The sequence below is a fragment of the Camponotus vicinus genome, unplaced genomic scaffold (assembly GCF_025532165.1).
Source record: "Camponotus vicinus isolate PSW18456_S1 unplaced genomic scaffold, iyCamVici1.0 SCAF_8, whole genome shotgun sequence".
NCBI classification, from domain to species: domain Eukaryota; kingdom Metazoa; phylum Arthropoda; class Insecta; order Hymenoptera; family Formicidae; genus Camponotus; species Camponotus vicinus.
The window spans coordinates 14,411,222-14,434,188 of NW_028141980.1; the positions used below are offsets into that span (position 1 = coordinate 14,411,222).

The following is a 22,967-nucleotide window of genomic DNA, read 5'->3' on the forward strand; positions in this document are numbered from 1 at the left end:
GATATTAAATGGATTATCGAAATTGTTTTCTTGTAACCTGAAGAAAGAGAGATTTCTAACATCTGTCAAATTTTTCATATTTTTTTGCAATATTTACGACTGAGGCTACGAAGGATCATTTCGATACTTTGCAATATAATCATGGTAGGTGTTCTTCGATATATTTGAATTATCGCGAAAGTTTTGCAAACTTATCGTGAATATTTATTATAAAGTATCAGAGATATCATATCATTATTATATATATCAATCTCGAGTTACCGATTCATTTCTATATATCCGGAATCGAATCGAAATCATCTTCGTGTATTTCAAGTTTTTTCTTACTAAAGTTAATGTTTCTCTTGTTGGCAAAAGTAAAATTTATATTGAAAAAAATACGCAATTATCGCATGTAAATAGTAATATTTATATTTAAATAATAATATTAGTAATAAAATATTAATAATGATTGCTACTAATAATAACATACTTTTGTAAAACGATATTCTTTTGTTCAATATTAAATTTATTTCAAATTTTGCAGCAGAAACACACACACAATTCAAGAGGAAGTTGAAGGTTTCTTAAATAAACTAAAGTACTTCTAAGGGAAACTACTTTGAAAAGGATCAACGCGCGTTTAGTACGCGCCTAGGCATTTTCCCCCGGGCCTTCCCTCCCTCCCCGCTGGTACCACCAACGACGCCTTCGGAACCTGTAGATAGATAGGTTGGAGCAACAGGCCGAGCACACGGCTTGGCTCGGCGCTTCGGGGCGAGATCCGACACCGAGCATCATCAAGTGCTTTTTCCCGATTGGCGATTCGCGGCTGGACGCGTAGTTGCCAGAGCTGCGCATCATTAACGCGTTACAGGTTGCCAGATCCTCGCCTCGTAGAGTCGACGTAACGCGACGGCGCGACCGTGTCCGAAGCAACAGTCTTCATCAGTCATCGCTCGAGAGGACCGGACGGCGGGATTGGGTCGGTGCCACGACTCGAAAAGAGGATAGTGACACTCTCTCCTTTCTTCCTGTCGTCGCATCCGTGCCTGCATCTACGTGCGAGCGCGACTTCCTCGCCTCGAGGTGCTTTAATGTCCGACCACCATCGTCATCCGGTCGTCTCGCGGAGGAACAATCAGGAACAATCGCGATCGTGATTGTATCCGCGCGATGTCGCGAGTCCCACCGTATCATTTCGCCGAGCAATCGTGCCGTCATCGTCTTCGTCGCTGATGTCATCATCGTCATTGTTATCACCGTAGTGACATATCCGAGGAAACGGAGGCGACGTGAGTGATCACCTTCTGTCTCTCTCTTTCTCTCTCGAATGTGCGCACCACGACGTTTCGGGAGGGCTTCCCGGACATCTTCGTCTTGGCGAATATATCATCGACGTGCGTTATCGTCCAAGTGTTAGCGACCGTCGCTGGTGAATGCAAGACGGAATCTTCGAAGACTCGAGAGAGAGCACTCTTCCCCTCCTCTCCATCTATCTTTCTCTTTTTTCTCAGGTCGTGTTTCCTGTGCTCTCGCGCTCGTCACGAGTCTACGCAGGTAGGGCGAGCCGATACGTCGGAGAGGTGGGAGAGACGACGAGGAGAGCGAGTCCCGCAGTCTCAATCGGTGTAGGCCACCCGTAACACACGGAGATCGGGAAGCGCGATTGAGCGGCGAGAGAAGAGGTAGCCAGCGGGGAGGAGGGCGGCGAGGGATTATCCCCATTGGTATCGTGGGGAACGCTGCTGGTATCCAGCAGCGGTGACGGCGACGACGGCGTTATCCCGGTCGTTCCATCCCGTCTCGCGCGAGGCATTCAGGTGGAAGCGAGAGCGAGCTCGGAGAATCGGCGTCGTCCCGTGGGAACGAGACGTTTCGTAGGAGAGAAAGGGAAGGTGAGAGAAAACGAGAACGACAGAGGTCCGCTACGTCGTACGCGGATACGCGATATATAGGTACGCGCCGCGAAGGAAGCAACCGCGAGCGAGACGGGAGTTGAGGTCGCAGCGTTTGGAAACGGAGAACGGATAGACGCAGAAAGACCGACGAGGACGCGGCGATACGGCGACGAGGAAGGAGGGACAAGGACGCGGGTTGTTACAAGAGCGGAGGAAGAGAAGGCAGGCGCGCGCGTGCGAACGTGCGGATCTGATCCAAAATGGCGCTCAACCAAGACGTGGACCAGTTGTCCAAGAGTAATCTCGTCGTCAGGGTCGACCAGAATTCCGAGTCCGATCTACAGGCGCTATTCGACACCGTCCTCAAGCCCGACTCCAAGCGGCCGCTACAGGTGCCGCTGCGCATGCGCAATCTGCCGGATTCCTTCTTCAATCCGCCGTCCACCGGCAGCAAGAGCCCCTCGATCTCGCACTCGCGCGAGAACTCCGCGGATTCCGCGTTCGGTACCGCCGTCACCGCGACACCGAGCGGCGGCAGCGGGGGCGGCGGCGGTGGCGGCGGCGGCGGCGGCGGTGGCGCGCCTAACGTAAGTGCCAACGGAAGCGGAAACGGCAGCGGTAGCACCGCGGGTGCCGGCGGGGCCGCGGGTGGCGGCGGAGGCGCCGGCGGTGGCGGAGGTGCGAATAGCGCCGCAGGTGCGGTCGCGGCCGCCGCCGCCGTGGCCGCGGCCGCGGCGGCGGCCGGTCTCACCGTCGCCCATCCCCGCGCTCACAGCAGCCCGGCCTCCCTGCAACAGACGTACGCCTCGGCGCAACAAGCGCCCCAACACGCGCCGCAGCCACACGCGCGTCACCATCATCATCAGAAGCAGCGCAGCTACGACGTCATCAGCAGCCAGGTCGACGACCTGGGCCCGCTACCGCACGGATGGGAGCAGGCACGCACCGCCGAGGGCCAGATCTACTTCCTCAAGTGAGTAACTCCACGCTGCTTTTTCGCCTCTGGCTTTTCGCGACTCGATTTCGGCGGAGGAAGAGATCTTTTCCGCGCAACGACCGGAGATCGTCTCTTCTTCTTTTTGTCTTTTTTTTCACCCCCGATCGGACAATTTTACGTTGAAAGCGTTTTTCTTGTAAATCGGTACCTTTAAACGCACATACTTTTCTTTTATTTCGTTTCTTCCGTCGAGTAACATGTACATACCTGAGTTTCGTTTCAATGTTTATATTCCCTGCAGTTATATTAAATTATGACATGAGCGAGAAATTGTATGTATTTTTTCTTGCATTATATATCGAAATAAGTTACTCGTTATATGTTATCATTCGTACTTGATAATATAGATTGTGATATCAAAATATATTTCTCTTTAAAATATATTTCTCTTTAAATGTAGATTAAAAGATAACATAGAAATAAATAAATCTTAATTAAAATTATAAGCTTAGTTTATATATATAATCTACTTTCGCTATTATTGTAGAATACATATAGATTAAGATTATATGTACATTTTCTAATGTGAAATAATAAAAGAAAAAAGTTTCTGATACATTTCACTAATCTATGCTATTGACCGAATAGTAACATTTAAAAAATTAATTTATTCGATGTATTTTCAGGAGAAAAATTTACACAATTTCTCATTCCTAATGTCATAATCCTACAGGAAGATTCTTAGGCATTTTGAAAGCTGTAGATTGAAAAATCATACATATCTTACATACGTATTTTTATAGCGTAAATATTTCCAAAATTATATATAACATCTTTTCTTTAACTGAACAGATTTTCATAAAAAGATATATTTTAAACTTTTCTATAATAACCACATAAGATAGAGAATAAGATCTTTTGTTGTATGTATGAAAATTAAGTATTCATTGTTACTGATACACTGTTCTACTGTTATTGATACATAAAGAGCTTGTTTTTAAATCGTAAGTCTTAAAAAAAAATCTCGATTTTAAAGCTATGAAAACACCTAACAATAAGAGTTTTTAGCGTAATCATCTAATCGGGCTTCTGATCAGATTAATCTACTTGAACAAAATAATCTCAAGACGTAACGTGAAATACAAAATGCCTCCGTGTACGATCGGAACAGTGGAATAGTTTTGTTTTTTTTTTCTAAAATTGAACACAAATTTCACGCTGTACGCGTCGCTATGGTTCATTAAAGAACGGTAGTTTTGCGACTCATCGCCATCGGTAATTTTCACCGCATAGAAGTCCCGCATACCTCAAGGCCGACACCGTCTTTATCGCGGCGACTTACTCGTCTCCTCTCTGTTCCTTCTTGCTCCTCGTTGCCCCTCCGTGGCCCCCATCACTTCTCATCATAGGCGGCGAGGGAAGAAAGATGCGTTCTCTCGACTCATCCGTTAAGCTTCTCTTCGTTGCTGCTAGTAATCTCTTGCCTTCGAAACTGAACACGCTCAACAGTGAACACAGCCGACGCGAATGTACTAATTATCATATCATCGGATACACGGAAGACATCATTATTAACATAAAAATTTAAAGATTTCTGAAGAAAAAACTTGGTACATATATTATATCGAACAGACGAAAATTTCTTTTGAATTGGATCTGTATTATAGGAAAGGAGATATTTCTGAAAAGACGTATGATTTATAGTAAGATAAAATAGCATGTTCTCTGAACATAACGACGATTTTATTTTAATGAAAATAATAGATGAAATCATTACCTATCATATTCAATTTTCAATATTACAAATATTTTTTATTAACCAAAAGTTTTCACAAATTGAAACTTTTAACGTAGAATTTATCTGAAATTAATTTCTGTTATATATATTTGCTGTTAATTCATAAATATATATTTCCTGCAAATATTTCATTTATCTCTCAAAAATTATGTAAACTATTTTTTCTGAAAAAACGAAAAAAATTAAGCTGATAAAAGAAAGTAGATGTGAAACTGCCTATCTCTCGTAATAGGATTGTAAGTAATGACAATCACGGTTTCGAGACGCTTTTACGTGGGACTTGACAAGGGAACCCTTAGATTCGTTCCTGGAATATGCTCTCTCATATCTTTCCGATGCTTCTGAAGGAGATACGTCGGCCTCCCACCATGCATCTTAGCTTCCCAACCTGCTCCATCTGCGCCATCGTAACCTGCCAGGGCCATCACGTGTCACCTGTCGTGAGAAACTCCGTTGCTCGCTTCGATCCTTCGAACCTCAACGAACCTGCCAATGTGGCTCACAATTAGATTAATTTTCTTAAATATTTCTTAAAAATTTTCTTTACATAAACTTAACATCTTGATTTTACAATATTTTGTAGTTGTAGGGCATATCTGTTTTTTATTATCTAAGAGAGATTATTAAAATATATTGTTATATTCTTGACATTGATTTGTGTATATATAAATCGCATTTGAGAAATATTATTTATACTAAATAGTGGAATAAAAATTCACGATTTTTGTCATATTCATAAATTTTTTATTTTCTACTGTATTTGATAATATATATGAATAAAATTAATTAAATTAAATTCATTAATTTTAAATTAATTTTAAGATTATTTTTTCGATTTTTTCAAGTTTAAAGAGAATTAATTAGAAAATATAGCCTCGCGTCATACACTTTCCTTTTTCAAAGAAAAAGTATTTTAACGTTATCATCAGAACACAGTCATTAATATGAAATTTGTGAATCATTCCACATTTTGTATAAGCTTGTCTTAATGGGTCTTGTTAGTGAAACGAAAATAATTTACGATTACATTTGGAATAGCTTTATATTAGTTACTTTAATATTGACTTTTTACATTATTCTCTTCGGATTATCTTTTAAGCCAAGTTTTTTCAAAGTGCTTTTCTAATTTTTTTATCTACGATTTTTTTTCTATTTCCTGCATTGTCATGCAAATATATCTTTGAGGTCAAAGAAAGACTCCCTTCTTCGTCTAATCTTTTTATTCAACATTTCATTTACCTGAGCAATCGGTCCTATTTCAAATCCATCGTTTTCTACCTGCTTGAAAATCGGTTACGGTCACGCAGCGGATTTATTTTCAAAGAATACGTTTCATGTTTGCACATGTTCGAACGAATTCCATTTTTTATCTAAAAGAAGAAAAGAGAAAGAACGAGAGAGGCGATACCAGAACTAAAATGCAATAATTCAATATAAAATGCATATGCATTTTTGATCTTGCAAAATCATTTACATAACTATGATTCTTTGATTCTCTTTTTACCTTTGTCTATGCTTTTCTCTACTACTTGCTATTTGTATAAGTTCTGTGTGATAGTCTCTTAAAATTGTCGGGATTGCAATATAATTGACCGTCATGTTTAGAATTAAATATTTCGAAACTTCATGATTTCGATGGATGATGCCAAGTGCTATTAGTATATCTGAGACAAGATACCTATCTTAGATATCGCCCTGAAGATAAAATCCATTAACAATATCCAAGATATCCTTGAAACATGAGGCAATTTAGGAGATAATGGATTAATTACACTTTAATCACGCGCTCCGTTTCTAAGATCGAAATTTATTTTTTGTGATATATTACTATTACGTAGAAGGTCAATAGGAAGTGTTTCGAAAAATAAAATAAAGCACTTTTACAAAGGTAATTGTCGTATCTAAATGCGTTCACATTGACAGTGTATATCATTAATTTAGGTACGATGTGACAAGTGTGTTAGGATTATTATTTTTATTAATTTTATATTAACGTATTCCGACAACCATCTTTAACAATTTTCGAAAAGAGATATATGATAACGAAAAAAACGATTAGATTTTCATTATTGCAGCGCGAAAATAATTCAACAAATTATTTTAAGAAATGCTCACATCTAAAAAATCATTAGAAATCATTTGCATGGAGAGAATGGAAAGGCTCTTCGATGTGCATCGCGTCGGAATTTTCTACCGCATATTACGCCACCAAATTTTCTTGCGCTATATAAATTTATGCGTGAATCGAAAGCGTCGTTTTCGTGTTTATTCCCGAACGCAAAGATGCATAAAGGAAAGGAAATGTCCCTCCCCTTGGCCGATAATTAAATATTTATCTCGCTATCGATATATTTATTATCATGTAATTTTTTATCAGGAGCCAAGTTAAGATCTTTTTGTCATGAACAGCACAAATCTCTTGATCTCGTCATTGACTTTCGAGAATTGACGCATCTGTATTTCTATAAAACGCGCCAATACACACGTATGTTGTATCGATTCATATCGTATTAATGAATTTTCGACATATCTCTGCGACGATAGCAAGCATTTTTTTACGCATCATGCGGTTTTTTCCGCAGCCAAGGGATACTTAAATTGATCTTTGATCTTGCGAGACGGCAAGAAATCTGAAAAATTGCCTACATCTCGCGTTCTTTTTTTTCATTAAAGTTCAGTTTTCATACACGCTCCATTTTCTACAGAACGTCGGCGAATTTTGCGGAAGCAAAAGAGTACAGAGCTCGTTTTTTTTTCGATAGGCGTAATACGAGGCGCAGCGAGCGTGAGCTTGTTGGTAAAGTGCGCTGCAAAGTGCAGCGAAGCGAGTTGCACGCTCGCTGAATTACGCGGTAATGATCACCGCGGGAAAAGACCGTCCCTTTTCTTTCCTTCTAACAGCGTAATGATGGCGATATTTGCTATTTGTAATAACAACGGATGCTATTTCGATGCCATGTACTCCGAAGAATATTTGCTACATGCATTACATTTCGCTGCATATGCATTTACATAAAAATTAAAGAAACAATATTGTCAAAGTTTCGAGATCTGGTAAATAAAAACAGATTTTACGCGATATTTATCTTGAATGATAATATTTTTTAAATAGTGAATTCATTATTTATATATAATTTTAGATAAAATATTAGAATGTGTGTAGAGACTTTTTAATAATTTATAAAGAAAGTACATATACAACTATTATTTTACTATATTAATATTACTATTGTTTATTACGATTATTGTTTATAGGTATTACTAAATAGATCGTAATCATTATCTCATTTAATAGATCATAATGATAATCTCATCGTATAAAAAATATTTCACTTATATAATATTTCATTTATATATAATATATATTATATATTATTATATATAATATTGCGCTTGCTTCTCTTTGTATTAATATTATTAATTCAGCTGACACTATATTTCACATTGTTTAAATTCTATCGAATTCTATTATCTTACAAACTTCTCTACTATAGATAGACTTGCCTTTCTATTTCTGTATTTTTTTCTGTCTTACAATTCTCGTTTTACTACTTGCCGGTTTACATTTATTTGGTACTTCGGTTACTGTTGATCATGCTGTTTGTGTGCTTTTCACACTTATAGCATTGCTATATTTATTCCGAATTTGGAAGTCAATTATTTCTCATGCGCATGGAATGTGATAGATTCTTTTGTGAAAATAAAAATAATGACATCAATCTAGATTAAATATTATAAATTGGACTAAAAAATCGCATATGTAGATTTATATTGTTGCAGTAAATGTATCTTCATTTTTATCTTTTATTATCACATTTTAAAAGAAATCTAAATATATTTTTAATATTTCGATCTTTTTAGAGAAAATAAGATTTTATTTAAAAAATATAATCTGTCATTTTCGAGTTATTCCTGCAAAGCTTATTTTTTTCCTATAAAAATATATTGCAGCGTAATAATATATCGTATATCGAATGCACTCTTTCATGAATTTATATATATATATATTTGTCATAAGATACTACTCCTTCTATTGATGAGAATTCTAGTCTTATATTCTGTCTTCTAAATGTTATAATATGATCTCTTTCCGTTTTGAAGTTTTCCAAGAAGACTTACTCACTCTCGTTCATTCACTCACTTATTCAATCATTCTTCTTCCTTCTTCCTCTTTTCAAACACGCGTTTGTCCAATTACTGTCGATCGTTTCAAGGCTTTTGAATCCTGTCCAGCATTGGGACTTATTAGAATCTAATTTGTGTAGTTGATTTCTACCGCGAATAAGCCAACCATTTATTAATCCGAGAATGATATTGGATCACACTCTCTCCCGTATTTCGTATAGTAATAATAAATCACGTATTAATATCGTGTCCATTCTGTATCCTTAGAGAAAATATCACGCACTCTGTGTGGATCTTTAATCCTCTGTCCATTTCGTTCATAAAGTTGTGAAAAAAGGTATCTGATCACGTGTTATCGATTATTATCAAGTGTGTTGTGTTTTAGTGCAAAAGAAGCGATCGACTCATCCTGTTTTATAAAAACTGGATGCTTTATTTCAGTATTATTTTAGTTCCAAACACGCGAGGAAAATATGATTCTTTTCTATCACGCGCCCTGTCCGGACAAATAATTCCAGTTCATACTAGCTTTTACGTATTCCAATAAACTTCTCGTTTCTACATTCTCAGATGCTGTCGCGACAAACATTTGTGTAAACATAACCCTTTGCTTTTTTAATAAATTAAGTTTTTAATGCAGAAAATATTTTGTTTGTAATGTTAACTTCATTCGTAATCGAAGCTAAAAAATATGGCATTTTGAAAAATTACTGTCATCAAGAACAAGATTAAAAAATTGTTGATATATCTTAATTCAGAATTATAGTTTGTAATTGTTTATAATCATTTTCTTTTCATTTATAGTTGCATCGTTATAAAACAATATATTTACAAATATATAAAACAATGTTTATAAAAGAAGGCAACTTTGCCAAATATCATAAATTTGCTTGCACTTTTTCAGAATCGTTTGTAATATTGTATTTTTTTATTTTTCTATTGACTTTAATGCCAAGTTCATATAAGTACATGATAAATATATCACAAAAACCGCATAGTACATGCTATTTTATATTCGTATTCATTGCACATGTTGCTTAAATACATTCTAAAATATAGGATATAGTGCTAAAAGAACGAAAATACATATAGTATAATAATCAAGCTAATAAAAATTTATTAGTGTAATAATCAAGCTGATAAAAATTTATTCGATATCGAATAAGGTAAAAGTTTTGAAACATCTACATATACATACACACATAGTCTTTCAACAATAAAGAAATAATAATACAGCTGTATATACTTTATATGAATGATACTTTTTTCTAAATGGAATAATCGCTTAAGAGTCTATAATCATCGATAATGACTTTTATAGTATTCATTAATCATAATTATTTCTATCTAATCTTATCTTCTAATCTAATCTAATTTCTAATTTCTATCTAATTAATTTTGTTTCTGTATCACAATATTAATGTTAGAATAAAAAAAGCAGAAGAGAGATAATCGGTCATACGAAAAAAAAATTTAAAAACGGATCTTAGACATTTCTATTGGTATATGAATATAATTTTCCTACGAATCAGTTTCAAAAATAGTATATGCAAGACAATAGAATGTTATATTTTATATATTTTATATTTTCTCGATTATAATGTAGATTTCATAATATTCGCAAGAATCACCTTTATAAAATCATTACATTTAATTAGTAATCGAATTAGTTTATATCTTTTTCAAATATGATTTTTTTTTCAAATTGGAAATTTGAATGTATAACTATGAAATGATTTTAACGCAAAAAAATAAAATTTTTATTTAAAATCTTTTAATGATTATCGATATTCGAGCAGAATAAAATTTAATTTTAGGAATAGGGTCTTTCAAATTTACTTTATAGCATAAAAATAAAAAAAAGGTACGTCTCTGTTATAGTGATTATATGATATATTCAAAAATCATAAATAAATGGAGATCGGAACGTTTCCTTTTCAATCGTTTTATTCGATACAGGTGAGACAATGGCTTTCGGTTAGCACTTGAGCGCGTTCTTATCGCGCTGCTCGTCTTTCGTCAGACAAGAGACGCAAGCATTCCTTCAAGGTTTCCGACGTTTGCGTCGATTCATGTAGCACTTATGGTCGAGTCACGTCTTATCGGTGTAGAATACGCGATACTTCTTGTCTCGGTTGTCGATTGTCCAGGAGAGCTCGAAAAATAACGAGAATGTATATAGGCACGAATATGTATAGGTAAATTTATTTTAAATTCAACTGGGACAGAAATCATGTATAAAGAATCAGCTGATGTGTCATGTTTAAATAGAAGCTAATCAAACGATATTATTTTTTTAAGCGATATCACGTTTAATCTTTATCAACTTTTATCATACACGAGAATATATGCCGCAATGATTAATGATTTTTCGAAATAAATGACATATTTATACGTGCATGTATCAGTTTCGAGAGCATCAGTTCGAGATTACCGGATATTTCCAAATCAAAGTCAGGTGAAAGTACGCGACATCGGTGTATCCTGTTGTATTTCAAAATCGAATCGATTAGCGTAAATATATTTCGTTACTTTTCCTGCATTTGTAGGTTTTTGCTCAGAATAAATTCACAATTCGAATACTCGAAATGTGATATTAATAACGATTAAAATAGGATGCAAGGAATAGAGATACGAGATTAAATACAATTTTCGCAAGATTCATCTGTGGGGATTTTTCGCTTTGGGTGGACACAACGTGCTCACTTTAACGAGAAAATACCCAAGTGACATGATAGTTTTGGAATGAAATTTACCGTTGGTGGCATCGTTGGCAGAGACGCGACGCTGTTACCTCGCGTCGCGCTGCACCGAGGCTAAAGACCCCGACACACCTGTACACGAGAGAGCTTAGACGACAAATGCGAATGCCAGACACGAGGATAGATCGCCGGGAGCGCGGGGCAAACGTATCGAAAGTTCAAGGCAACGTGACGCGGGACTCGTATTGTAAAATTTCCTCGATGTAGAGGAACGCCAGAATATTCCATCCGACTGTCAATGTTCTCTCTGTTTTCGTGTTATTTTACTTGAAATATATTTAATTTGAGATTCGAGTTGAGGGGATATATCGCGAAGAAAGAGGAACCGTAATATATTTCTATACCGAGAAAAATTTAACACGCAAGATTACGTTTGATTCACTGAAATTATTCGATAATAAAATTATGGAAACCGTTGATCGTTAAAAAATCGATACATTTATGACGGATATATCGTGAAATCAAAGCAGATGTTTAACCAGCTCGGTTTGTCGTCCTCTCACGAGATTCTATTAACTAAGAGCGTTAGATTCCAACACGCGTTACTCATTTTCGCGAAAGTAAGGCCGCGACATCAGCAATTTCACATACGGATAAACGGGAAGTAGTTAGTCCGGAGTGTAGGAATCTCTGCTCAATGATGGAGATGCTTTTAACTTTAAACTTCGTGTACCGTTAGTGCTTCCCGAGATTGCACCATAAATATCGCGTGTGACATCTTAATCGCATCGCATAAGTTATTTCGCGTTAATCCCCTAATCTTGGCGACGTATCCTGCGAAATATATTTCACCGGCTCGTAATTTGGGGCTAAAATATGTATTTAAATGCATAAGATGATTTGTATGCGTATATGCATTATGGTGTATTTCTATATGCCTTCCCTTTTTATTTTCATACTTTCATTCAAAAGATCTGCTCGAAATTGATTAAGTGATTAAAGGGAAACGCAGAGCACATTCTGGCCAATTTCTATTTGTATCAATCTTACCTTGATTAACGTTACGGAAAATTATTTTCCAATTGACGTTTCACGAGAAATACACGGGCGTGTGATTTTGCTAATACGCAAATCTGCGAGTCATTAGACAGTTAACATATGATCATTATATATGTAATATGCAAATTGTGCATTTCATTACAAAATCATGATTTGTTGCTTTCAAGTTTCGGAGCGGCCAAAGGTCAGTCTCGATTCTAATGCAAACGCGTTTCAGTTTCCTCTTATTATTTCGAGCGCCATTTTAAATCACTATTAAATACTATTTTCCCATATTAGACGAAGTGCGAAATAGATATATATATATATGATTTTGTCATAATTTATTCATCAGTCATATGTTTAAAATGGCATAAATTTAATTTCGAAATCTTAGCGATTTTATATACATGTATAATTATATATGTATATAATTATGACTTGTGTGCAAATCGATATACCTATATTTCGACAAGCATGTCTTATAAGACTTATGTCGTTGTCAAAACAAACGCTCGATTAATCCGTTATCGTCAAAGAGATTAATTTATTCGACTCTAATTAGCGTCGATATAAACAAACTATCTATTCGCGATGCGTCATTTCTTTTCTTTTAACTTTGCCGGCATAGTTTTCTATCTCAATTTGTATTTATATTCAATCCACTTTCTTCCGGGATTGCGTAAGAGCCTAAGTGCAAAACGTCCGACAATAATAAGACTAAGAGATTATTTTCAATCGAGCACTGAAACCTTGATTTTTCGAAAACAATTGCCATAATTACAAAACCCAATTATTAAATTTTGCGCGTTATTCAGATTCTCGATTCTTTCGAAATCTTACTGAAGGTTCTTTTTCAAGATCCGGAGATTCTAGGTGACCTAATGACGCTAAATCTGTCAAGGAAAGATCCGCTAAATGAAGCCCATCAACCTAACGTCAAAAACCGGGATCGCGGTCATAAGACCCTTCGTATCATTAGACCCTGAAACTCTTCGATTTCCAATCCAGAACACGCGTTTCTCGCGATAGAGAGGGCGAGGACGAGGCGCACCCTTAGAGCGCGAAAAGCCGGGAGTCTCGAGGGAGGCCCGCGATTAAGGAGGCTGCGGGAGTCGACGAAGGAGAGCAGAGTGCAGCGGAGGCGAGAGTCGATACGAGAGTGTCTATTTACGAGTTGTCCGGCGCCGTGATGTCCGGAGTAAAAATACACCGTAGAGCCTGCGCGCGCGCGCGCACAACCGCCACACACACCGGACCCTCTTATAATTCTTCGACGCGCGTTCTCTTGGTCGCTCTACGTCCCTGCCTGCTTCCACCCCTCCCCTCCCGTTTCCACCCTCGCTCTCTCTCTCTCTCTTTCTCTCTTTATCTCGCCCGTCCGGTGTGCTCTCCGGGGCCCACAGCAGCCGCGGGGGGCGACGTAACGCGGCGCCGTTCCTCTTGCTGGACCGCGGCCAACCGGGAGCGGCGGAAAGCACGAGAGCTGCAGGCTCTACAGGCTTTAGGGTGAAAAACACCGTCGTACAGGGTGTTTCACGACTCTCCAGGCTATCGTCACATATATATCAAAATGATATAATGAACGATTATGGAAGTTAGATTCGCGAAATGCGTATATTGCTGACGAAATATCGTTTTGCACTAATAAAACGCAATAGGAAGAAAGGAGCGTGTATATCGACAGCGTTTTCCGCGATAAATACAGTAATTTTTTTCGAAAATGTTTATATGCGTTTTTCTAAAATTTCCATAAGAAAATGGTGGGAGATAAACGTGTGAAAAATCTACAAGCGTCATAATCGATTAAAATATATAAAAATTTGAAGAGCTTCGATATTTTTTTCACCAGAGGAAAAGGTTAATTCCTATTTATATAAATATGAATTTTTTTTATCGAAAATGATAAGCTGTATCGTTTGAATAGTCCCGAGGCGATTAACAAATCGAACAGTCGGATTGACGTAGTGTTTACAAACACGTGCCTACTGCAAGGCAGGTACGCGTTCGTCACGCAGGTACCGTCTGTAGTTTGATGTGTGGGTGCAGAAATATAATCGCGTAATGACGTCACGCGCGCGTGCTGTGCAAAACAGACTTCCTTTCGTTCTTTTGCCCTTCTCCGAACTGTAGCGTGAATCCACCGTTGCGACGAAGAGGAAAAACATACTTTATGTCGTTCACGTTTAGCTAATCCTTAAACGCATCCAGTAGAATAAAAAAAATCATCTACTCTATATGAATACACACACATCATATATATTAAAGTAAATATATTTGATTAAAAACTTATTCGTGTCTCTTTCTTTCTCTTTTATATACATATACAGAAAAATTTATATTTTATTTAAATAAAAATGTATTCAAATAAATATAAATGTCGTTTAAAAATTAAAATTTGCAGGCTTAAATATTATTATTATTTTAATGAAACACATACACAAATAGTGATTGTACTTATAATAAAATATCTATTGTGTATGCAAAAAAAAGAGATACAAATAAGCTTTCATTTATTTTAATAATATATACACGCATACATTGTTGAAAAGTTTTTAAACAATTATTCGTTATATTCCTGAGTAAGATTATTTATCACATGTTACATGTAAATTGACCGAATTCTGCGATAAGACACGTTTAAAAAAAAGTTTCCTTATTTCGAACTAATCTAAGACGTATCCGACATTCATGGAAACTATCGGGTCCACATGTTTAATAAAAGATAGCAAGATTAAAAGATCGCCTTTATTTTGGGCGTCAAAACCTACGCTCTAACCCACGTCGCCTCGCTGCTTCGCCTCGGTCTTTTGAATGGAAGTATTTTTAGCACGCGCCTACTATATGTGGATAACTGTACGCGCCGCGTCGCGTATTCAGTTTCCACGGATCGAGCACCTGAAGCCAACATTAAAGTGCTCGATATAACGTACGTTCAAGTTAAATTTCGCGTACGCAATCGCATTATTTACGTTTCTGATAAAGGCACAGTGCGTTGTATAAATATATTTTTACCTAAACCGATTATTCCCGCGCCAATTTATATATATATCCGCAGTCATAACTTCGAAACGATCGGAACAATTTTGCAAAACAAAGAGAACCGATTTCATCGAATTCGACGAAAAAAATTAATACTCTATATATATTATATTGTCACACATCGCAAACGCGATTGAGTATTTTATCGAATTCGCAATTTCATGTATTTTCTTATGATAGCAAAATTGCGAATTTGAAATGTATTAGCTATAGTTATTTATCGTAAAAAAAAACAAAGAGAAATTTGGGCTATATTATTTTTAAATAAATTATATATTTAATATGACAATTATTTTAATATATAAAATAGAAAAATTATCTGGGTCGAGGTTTTCGATATCTTCGAATGATGAAGATTAAGTTGTTTACTTTTTCTTTAATTTAGTTGTTTAATTAAACTTAATTCTAATTTAGTTTAATTGCTTGTTTTTATTACTTCCGCGATTAACTCTTCTTTCACGTGACACATTCAGTCGAAAATTACATATTTGTTTATATATATAATTTACACATATGTACATGCTTTACGCATATTGCCATAACGCATCTCTGATGCATTGTATCTGATAAAATGTGCAATATTTTTTCATTTTCAAAAGAAAGCCATTTTTCGCACATTGAAGACATTTTCATTTCATTCCGCAATTTTAATTATTAATGCTAATATTTTTCTCTCTCCATCCTTTAGAGGCAACGACTTACAATTATTTACTATTCCATCCAATCCGTCTAACGAGCGGCATAATCTTCTTTTGCTCAGTCACCTGACGCGCACCACGACATGGGAAGACCCGCGAAAAACGGCCGCAGCCGCAAATGTAGCAGCCGTAGCAGCCGCAGTCGAGAACAGCAAATCCAACCCCAACTCGCTCGGTCCGTTGCCCGACGGATGGGAACAAGCACGCACAACCGAAGGCGAGATCTACTTCATCAATCATCAGACTCGCACCACTTCGTGGTTCGATCCACGAATCCGTAAGTTTTAACAAATTCCAATCTTCCTCAAGTGAAGGGTGAACGCAGTGCAAAATAGATTTCCCGCTCTAAATCCAAGAATCAAGAAACATTTAAGATACGCTCATCTTTCTATTATTAAACAATAGTTTGCTTAATTTGAACCATCTGCGTGTCATTTATTTCACCTGAATTTCTACAATGAAGTATTGTCTCAAAAAAATTTTCATTTGTGTATTCTTAGAAGATATCATTGTTGCTTTAGCGACACATCTTCAGAGAACTCCAGCATCTGGTGCGATGCTACCACAAAACAGTTGGCTACAGCCCGCCGGTGTCATTCAAAGTAACCAGAACCTGCAGGTTTGCCAGCAGAAACTTCGTCTTCAATCACTGCAAATGGAACGTGAACGCCTCAAGCAACGGCAACAAGAAATCATGCGCAGTCAGGTTAGTACTTAAAGATTGCTCGCAAAGTAATATCGCATAACAGTTCGCATGCAACCATCTTTTTGATAAGTCACGTTTTGATATGTCTTGTTCGTTGTTGTGCAGCAAGAGCTGATGCTGCGGCAGAGCACTACGGACGCCGCCATGGATCCATTCCTGTCGGGGATTAACGAACACGCACGTCAGGAGAGCGCCGATAGTGGCTTAGGACTTGGTTCCGCTTATTCCCTCCCCCACACTCCGGAAGACTTCCTCGCCAATATTGACGACAACATGGACGGCACAAGCGGTAAGAGCAGTTTGGGCAAAAATGTTTCAGAATGCGAAACTTTTCCCGCAACGTATCCCGCTATCATCGTACCCATCACCGCATTTGCCAAAGATTGTGCTAAAAAGAATGTTGTCCGTTTTGTTTTGTTGCCAAAGAGTTTTCAATTCTCGATTTATGAATAATTATTTTGCGCGATTGTTCCGATTGCAGAAAGGCACTGTGCGTTGATTGATCTTACGAAACGATTATACCGAAGCCATAAATACCTAAGTACGTATTTACAACGGTATAAAATTGCGTTTAGTTATACTTAAGACTTGACAATTTTTTTTCAGATGGGGGTGCGCCAATGGAGACACCGGATCTATCAACTTTGAGCGATAACATCGATTCGACTGACGATCTCTTGCCGTCTCTTCATGTAGGTAACACAGTATTTTGAAGTTACAAAAGTTTGCAAATATAAGTCTATAGAGTTTTAATCATTAACAAACAATGAACAATTATTGTCTGAAATAAGGTGTAATAATAGTTTAACATATCCATTAACAGAATTATTAGTTTTCGCCTTTTTCCAATTTTTTAAATAATTTCTTGCGAGTGATCACTTCACACTATCATCAATCTATATAATAGCTGCTAATAATGTATATCATTGTATATCATTTTTAGATAAATTTATTTGTATTATCATGATGATAAATTTTTGCATAAATCCCTTTAAATAAGTTTAAATTTAATTTAGTTTAAATATAATAATTTTTAGTTTAATTTAGTTTAAATATAATAATTGACTATATAATTTTATATACCTGCTTTACCAGATTTATACATATGTGTGTGATTCGTAAAATTATAATTATATAATTTTCATATTAATAATTTTTATATAACTAATTTCCATATTTGTTAGGATGTTGAATTGATAAAGAATTTAAAACGCGTATATACATGATTATTTTTTTATGTACGATCGTTATTGTTTCAGATGAGCGAGGACTTTAGCAGTGATATTTTGGACGATGTACAATCACTCATAAATCCTAACACGACCAAAGCAGACAACGTGCTGACGTGGCTGTAGAATTGAAGATCGCATTTGCAGCGGATTTACGCGGATTCACACATAAGTAGCACCGTGCAATATCGATGCCTTCAATCAATAATACGAGAGATTCTTCAGGGAATCTTTACAATAATAAAAAGATTATGGTTTATTCTATATAAAAAAATAATAAATTTAAAATAAATTGTTTATATAAGAAAACTTCATAGAGAAAGCTCATATGTGCAACAACAGTTGTCAAACTATACGGCCTTTAATTGCGCGTGATGCTCAACAATTTAGACACATATGCATACGTATATACACATGCATATATGTATATCTATATTACGTACATGCATGTATGATAACAACATATATATGTATACATTGTATATGTTGATATATACGTAAACACATGTAAGGATTCCCATTTTTCCGGTTTCTCTCTTTTTCTTTCTCTCTTTCTATTCCTCTTTCTCTTTCGTTCGGGTATAGGGTGCGATAGTGTGTCTGTATGTGCGTGCGAAAGTTCTAAACGTTTTGTATATAAGTTTATACTTCCTTATACACTGCCTGAGAAAAAGAAGAAAACAAAGAGACAGAGAGAGAGAGAGCGAGAAAAAGAGAGAGAGAGAGAGAAAAAATGATAATTGGATTTGTGACAATTTATAATATGAATTATAAATATATATAGAAGAGAACTTTCTCTCAGGACCGATTATATATATAATAAATCATAAATTGTGATGATTGCAATCTTTAATTGTGCTACATATTGCAGAAAAATAAAATAATTGTAATCTATCATGAAAATATGAAGAGTAACTATTATAGTAGTAACTATTATAGTTACAATACATCGAAATCTTAAGATGTTTTTGTATCAAGTATTTTCAGAAAATTTGCTTGATATTTTCATAAAAGTTCAAAAGTTTGTCCATTAGCTTTTGCATCTAAATCATTTTATATGCAAAGCATAAGAAAATACAATTACAAACTGATGTTCTGCAATGTACGGACATGCTTTACTGTGTTATACAACAAAATTTCTATTTCGTATTTACATATTCATTGAACTTAACAATCTCTCATGTGATGTATATCTATTATTAATTGCATTTATAACATTCTCTTTTTCAAATATCATTATGCATTGAAATTTTTTATGAACACACTAATGATATTGCGATCATATTCGTGAAGCAGTAAATCCGCAATCGTAAAAATTGATACGGTATGATACTAGATTTTTTCAAGTCAGAATTCACTTTTTTCTAAGTATAATAGATTAACAACATGTTACGAATCAACTGTCGCATTAAGATTTTGCATTTTTTTATTTTATGACATTGGGTCGCATTAAACATTATTGTTAAGTAATAGATAATTAACACGTTACTTTATGTTTTTTATGAGTAAATTAATACTCTATTTTTTTTCTTTTCTTAACATATGTGACAAATAAAGATTGCAGATCACGAATGTTGCAATTATTAGTTTTGTTATACATACATACATAATCGTTCTTTTATTTATAATTCATATTATACAAAGATACAGTTAATAATCTAAGAATATAAGTCATAATCATGTTTGATGAAGCTCTTCAAAGCTCATCAATATTACTCGAAGATCATTACTTATTTCGAATCATTGTTACAGAGCAATAGTAATATTTACTGAACAAAGATCGAGAAGTTTTTAATGACATATAGACGTTTGTTAATATTACGAATATGACATATACAATCGTGTTGTATAATGTTCAATATGCAGAGATCGGAGACGAATTTCTGTGAGTTGCCAATTTCGGGATACATTACGGATCATAATGAAACGTTTGCGATCCCGCTCGTGGTGTATTTTTTTACAAGCGATCATGTGTTTGTATAAGAGTGCCTTATCTTTATAATTAATTAACATGACACGACTCGCCGGTCGTCGTTTTTCGACAATAACCGTCCATTACAATCGAAACATTACGCGAACATAATTTTATTAATAGGCAACACATTTTTAGAGTCTTGGCTGAATGAGTTTTCGCCGAGAATAAATGCAAAATGGGAGAGAGATAGAATATATATTTTTTTTATATGTAAAGTCTATATATTGTTACGGATTGCAGTTATATTAGTATTTTTCGAGAAATATCCTGTTAGATTGTAAACTTCTCTTACATTTTATACACTATTATATACAGTTACATGATAAAGATTGCGAGATTGAGAAGAGTATATATATATACAAATATTTACAGATTTACATGAACATCTTTTATCTACATAAGAAAGCTTTCACATCCTGTCCCTCTAGCTAAAGGGTACTGGAATGACGAGAGAAAAAAGGCCGTTAATATTAAATTTTTTTTATATTTCTCATAAATCAACTCGGCCTAGTTATCACTGGAAATTAAAATAATTTCGGTGAAAAAGATAACGCATCTTCTGTAGTTATCACATGTGGCAGCTTAGAAAATGCGAAAAAACGCGGAAATTTTAGGAGATTTAAGCAACTGTTTTTGTTACTTTCAGACAACGATATTCACAGATCAATAGACAGATTAATAGACTCATGTAAATAGCCATCAATCGTTCGATCGATTATATAATCATGGACAATATATACAATGTACAAAATTATGAGAAATTATATAGAAAATAATTATTTCAATCAAGAATATGAAATTTGTACTAATATTTATATCGCAATCTGTTTAGAAAAAGAATTAATATTCATACGCGGTTTTGTCCCAAAATGAAAACAGTTGCATAAATTTCTAATTTTTTGTATGTTAAGCATATCGACAATCTTACCGACTTATAAACTTTTCGTATTATTGATTCTCCCGCCTTTTCCTGTAATTGGGAAAAGTCTCGGAGAAAAAAAGAAAACTTTCGTTTCGTTATTCGCACGCTTCTGCGTTGTCTTTTCGTTTCAACTTTGCCGTGCGAATGCCGAATATTTTTGACTCGTTTACTTTTTCTTTTCTTCTAAAATAGTAAAAGAAAGTGATCGTGTTATGTATATGTATGTATGTACGTATGTATGTATATGTGTGTATATATATATATATATATATATATATATATATATATGTATATATGTATATATTTCAACATTAACTTGATCTTTGTGTCACTATCCGTATTTTTAGGCTGAAGCTCTGGAAGACAGGACGATGTCACACGTCGAACACGGTAGACGTGAAACTTTTTTATTTTGTGTAAAGAATGAGTATCGATCAGAGCTATTGATTGATTGTATTTGGAATTGTAATCGAAACATTTTTAATGCGTTTTATGCCGTATACGCGTTTTGAGTTTTATCCAATTTTGAGTTTTCCTTTTATTCGCTTCTTTCTCCCTATTTTTACATTCTCCAATTTTATTGAGCCGATTTTATTTTTATTTTATTCAAGTTCACCGTGTTCCACGATGTTTTTCCGATCGATATTATTATTCGAATCGGACGCGTTTCTTAACGATCGTCGATCCGATCGACTGTCTTCCAGAAACGTCAGACCAAGTGCGTTTAATGTATTATTTTAATTGCAATATATGTAACGATACTATTAGTGTTTATCATACTGTATCTTGCTTTTAGTCTAAACACTGTCTAGATTATATTTCGGGGAGCATTGCGACACGGAAACTCTTACGTAAGTGCCTTCATCCGAATTTTTATATCGAAACTCCCCGCTTAGGTTGCGCATAACACGCGTCCATATAATATTTGAGATTATATACAGAACACAGAAAACAATTAGTTGTTTAATATCAGTATTTAAATATGCTCATTGGAAGTTATTTGTGACATAAATTTTTATATTGATAACAAGTGCCTTTAAAATAATGATAACAATAAATATATATTATTTACTTACTTATTGATAAATAATATTTATTTACCTTCAAATCTTTTCCTACGCTTCGATATCGTTAAGATCGTAGAATAAAACATTACTGCTGTGCAATTAGCCATACATAGTATTTCTATTATATAATATAATTTCTGAGAAAAACAAAAATATAAACATAACATAAAAATGTAAAATATTTGTTCAACTATTTAAATTAAATTTTGAGATGGTTCATTTATTTCTTATTTTGTCCAGCTATCTTTTAAGAAGATTATTAAGCCTTTAATAAAAAACATCAGAATATTTTAAAACAGATTTAAAAAAATTTTTTTTTGATGAATAGATTTTAAGAGAGATTATATATATACATATATATATATATTACTAAAAAATAAAATGCATTTCAACTCAATCACGTATTGTATAAGACAGATGGGAAAAGTGATTTATGAATTGAAACTTTTATTTTCTCTAAATGGATTTTAAAAAATTCATTTAAAAAAAGTCCATCTCATCTCAAATTAATCATTGTTGTCGTATTATGTACAAAAAATATATTTCTTAAATTTGATCTTTTTTATTGATATTTTTTTAATGAAAAATGCATACATAGTTAAAATGGGAAACATTATTTTTGAGAAATCATTACATTCTAATATAAATCATTATACATACGAAGGAATGTTTTTTTTCTTAAAAATAAAGTTTTATTAAAATAATTTTGAGAATATGGTAACAGTATGTGCCTATTTGATTATGTTTTGATACTTGTACGAGGCATTGAAATTTTTCAATGCACGAACTATCAAATATAAAAATCTAAAAATTCAATCGCTGAATAATCGGATTTCGTAAAAGTGGAA

At 35.0% G+C, this 22,967-nt stretch overlaps 1 protein-coding gene across 8 annotated transcripts; it reads left to right on the plus strand.

Moving 5' to 3' along the window:
* Positions 1–526: 526 nt before the first annotated feature.
* Yki (Transcriptional coactivator yki) lies at positions 527–22,127 on the plus strand. Of its 8 annotated transcripts, none has more exons than XM_083105699.1 (8): positions 527–1,379; positions 1,497–2,853; positions 16,211–16,497; positions 16,721–16,926; positions 17,032–17,215; positions 17,408–17,467; positions 17,533–17,618; positions 18,186–22,127. In XM_083105699.1, the coding sequence occupies exons 2-8, from the start codon at positions 2,141–2,143 to the stop codon at positions 18,279–18,281; spliced, it is 1,632 nt and encodes a 543-aa protein (XP_082961825.1). In that variant the 5' UTR covers positions 527–1,379; positions 1,497–2,140; the 3' UTR covers positions 18,282–22,127. The 8 variants fall into 8 exon arrangements, with proteins under 8 accessions (XP_082961825.1, XP_082961826.1, XP_082961827.1 ...); XM_083105700.1 differs by having other exon boundaries at positions 527–1,274; XM_083105701.1 differs by having other exon boundaries at positions 527–2,853; positions 16,742–16,926.
* Positions 22,128–22,967: the final 840 nt, after the last annotated feature.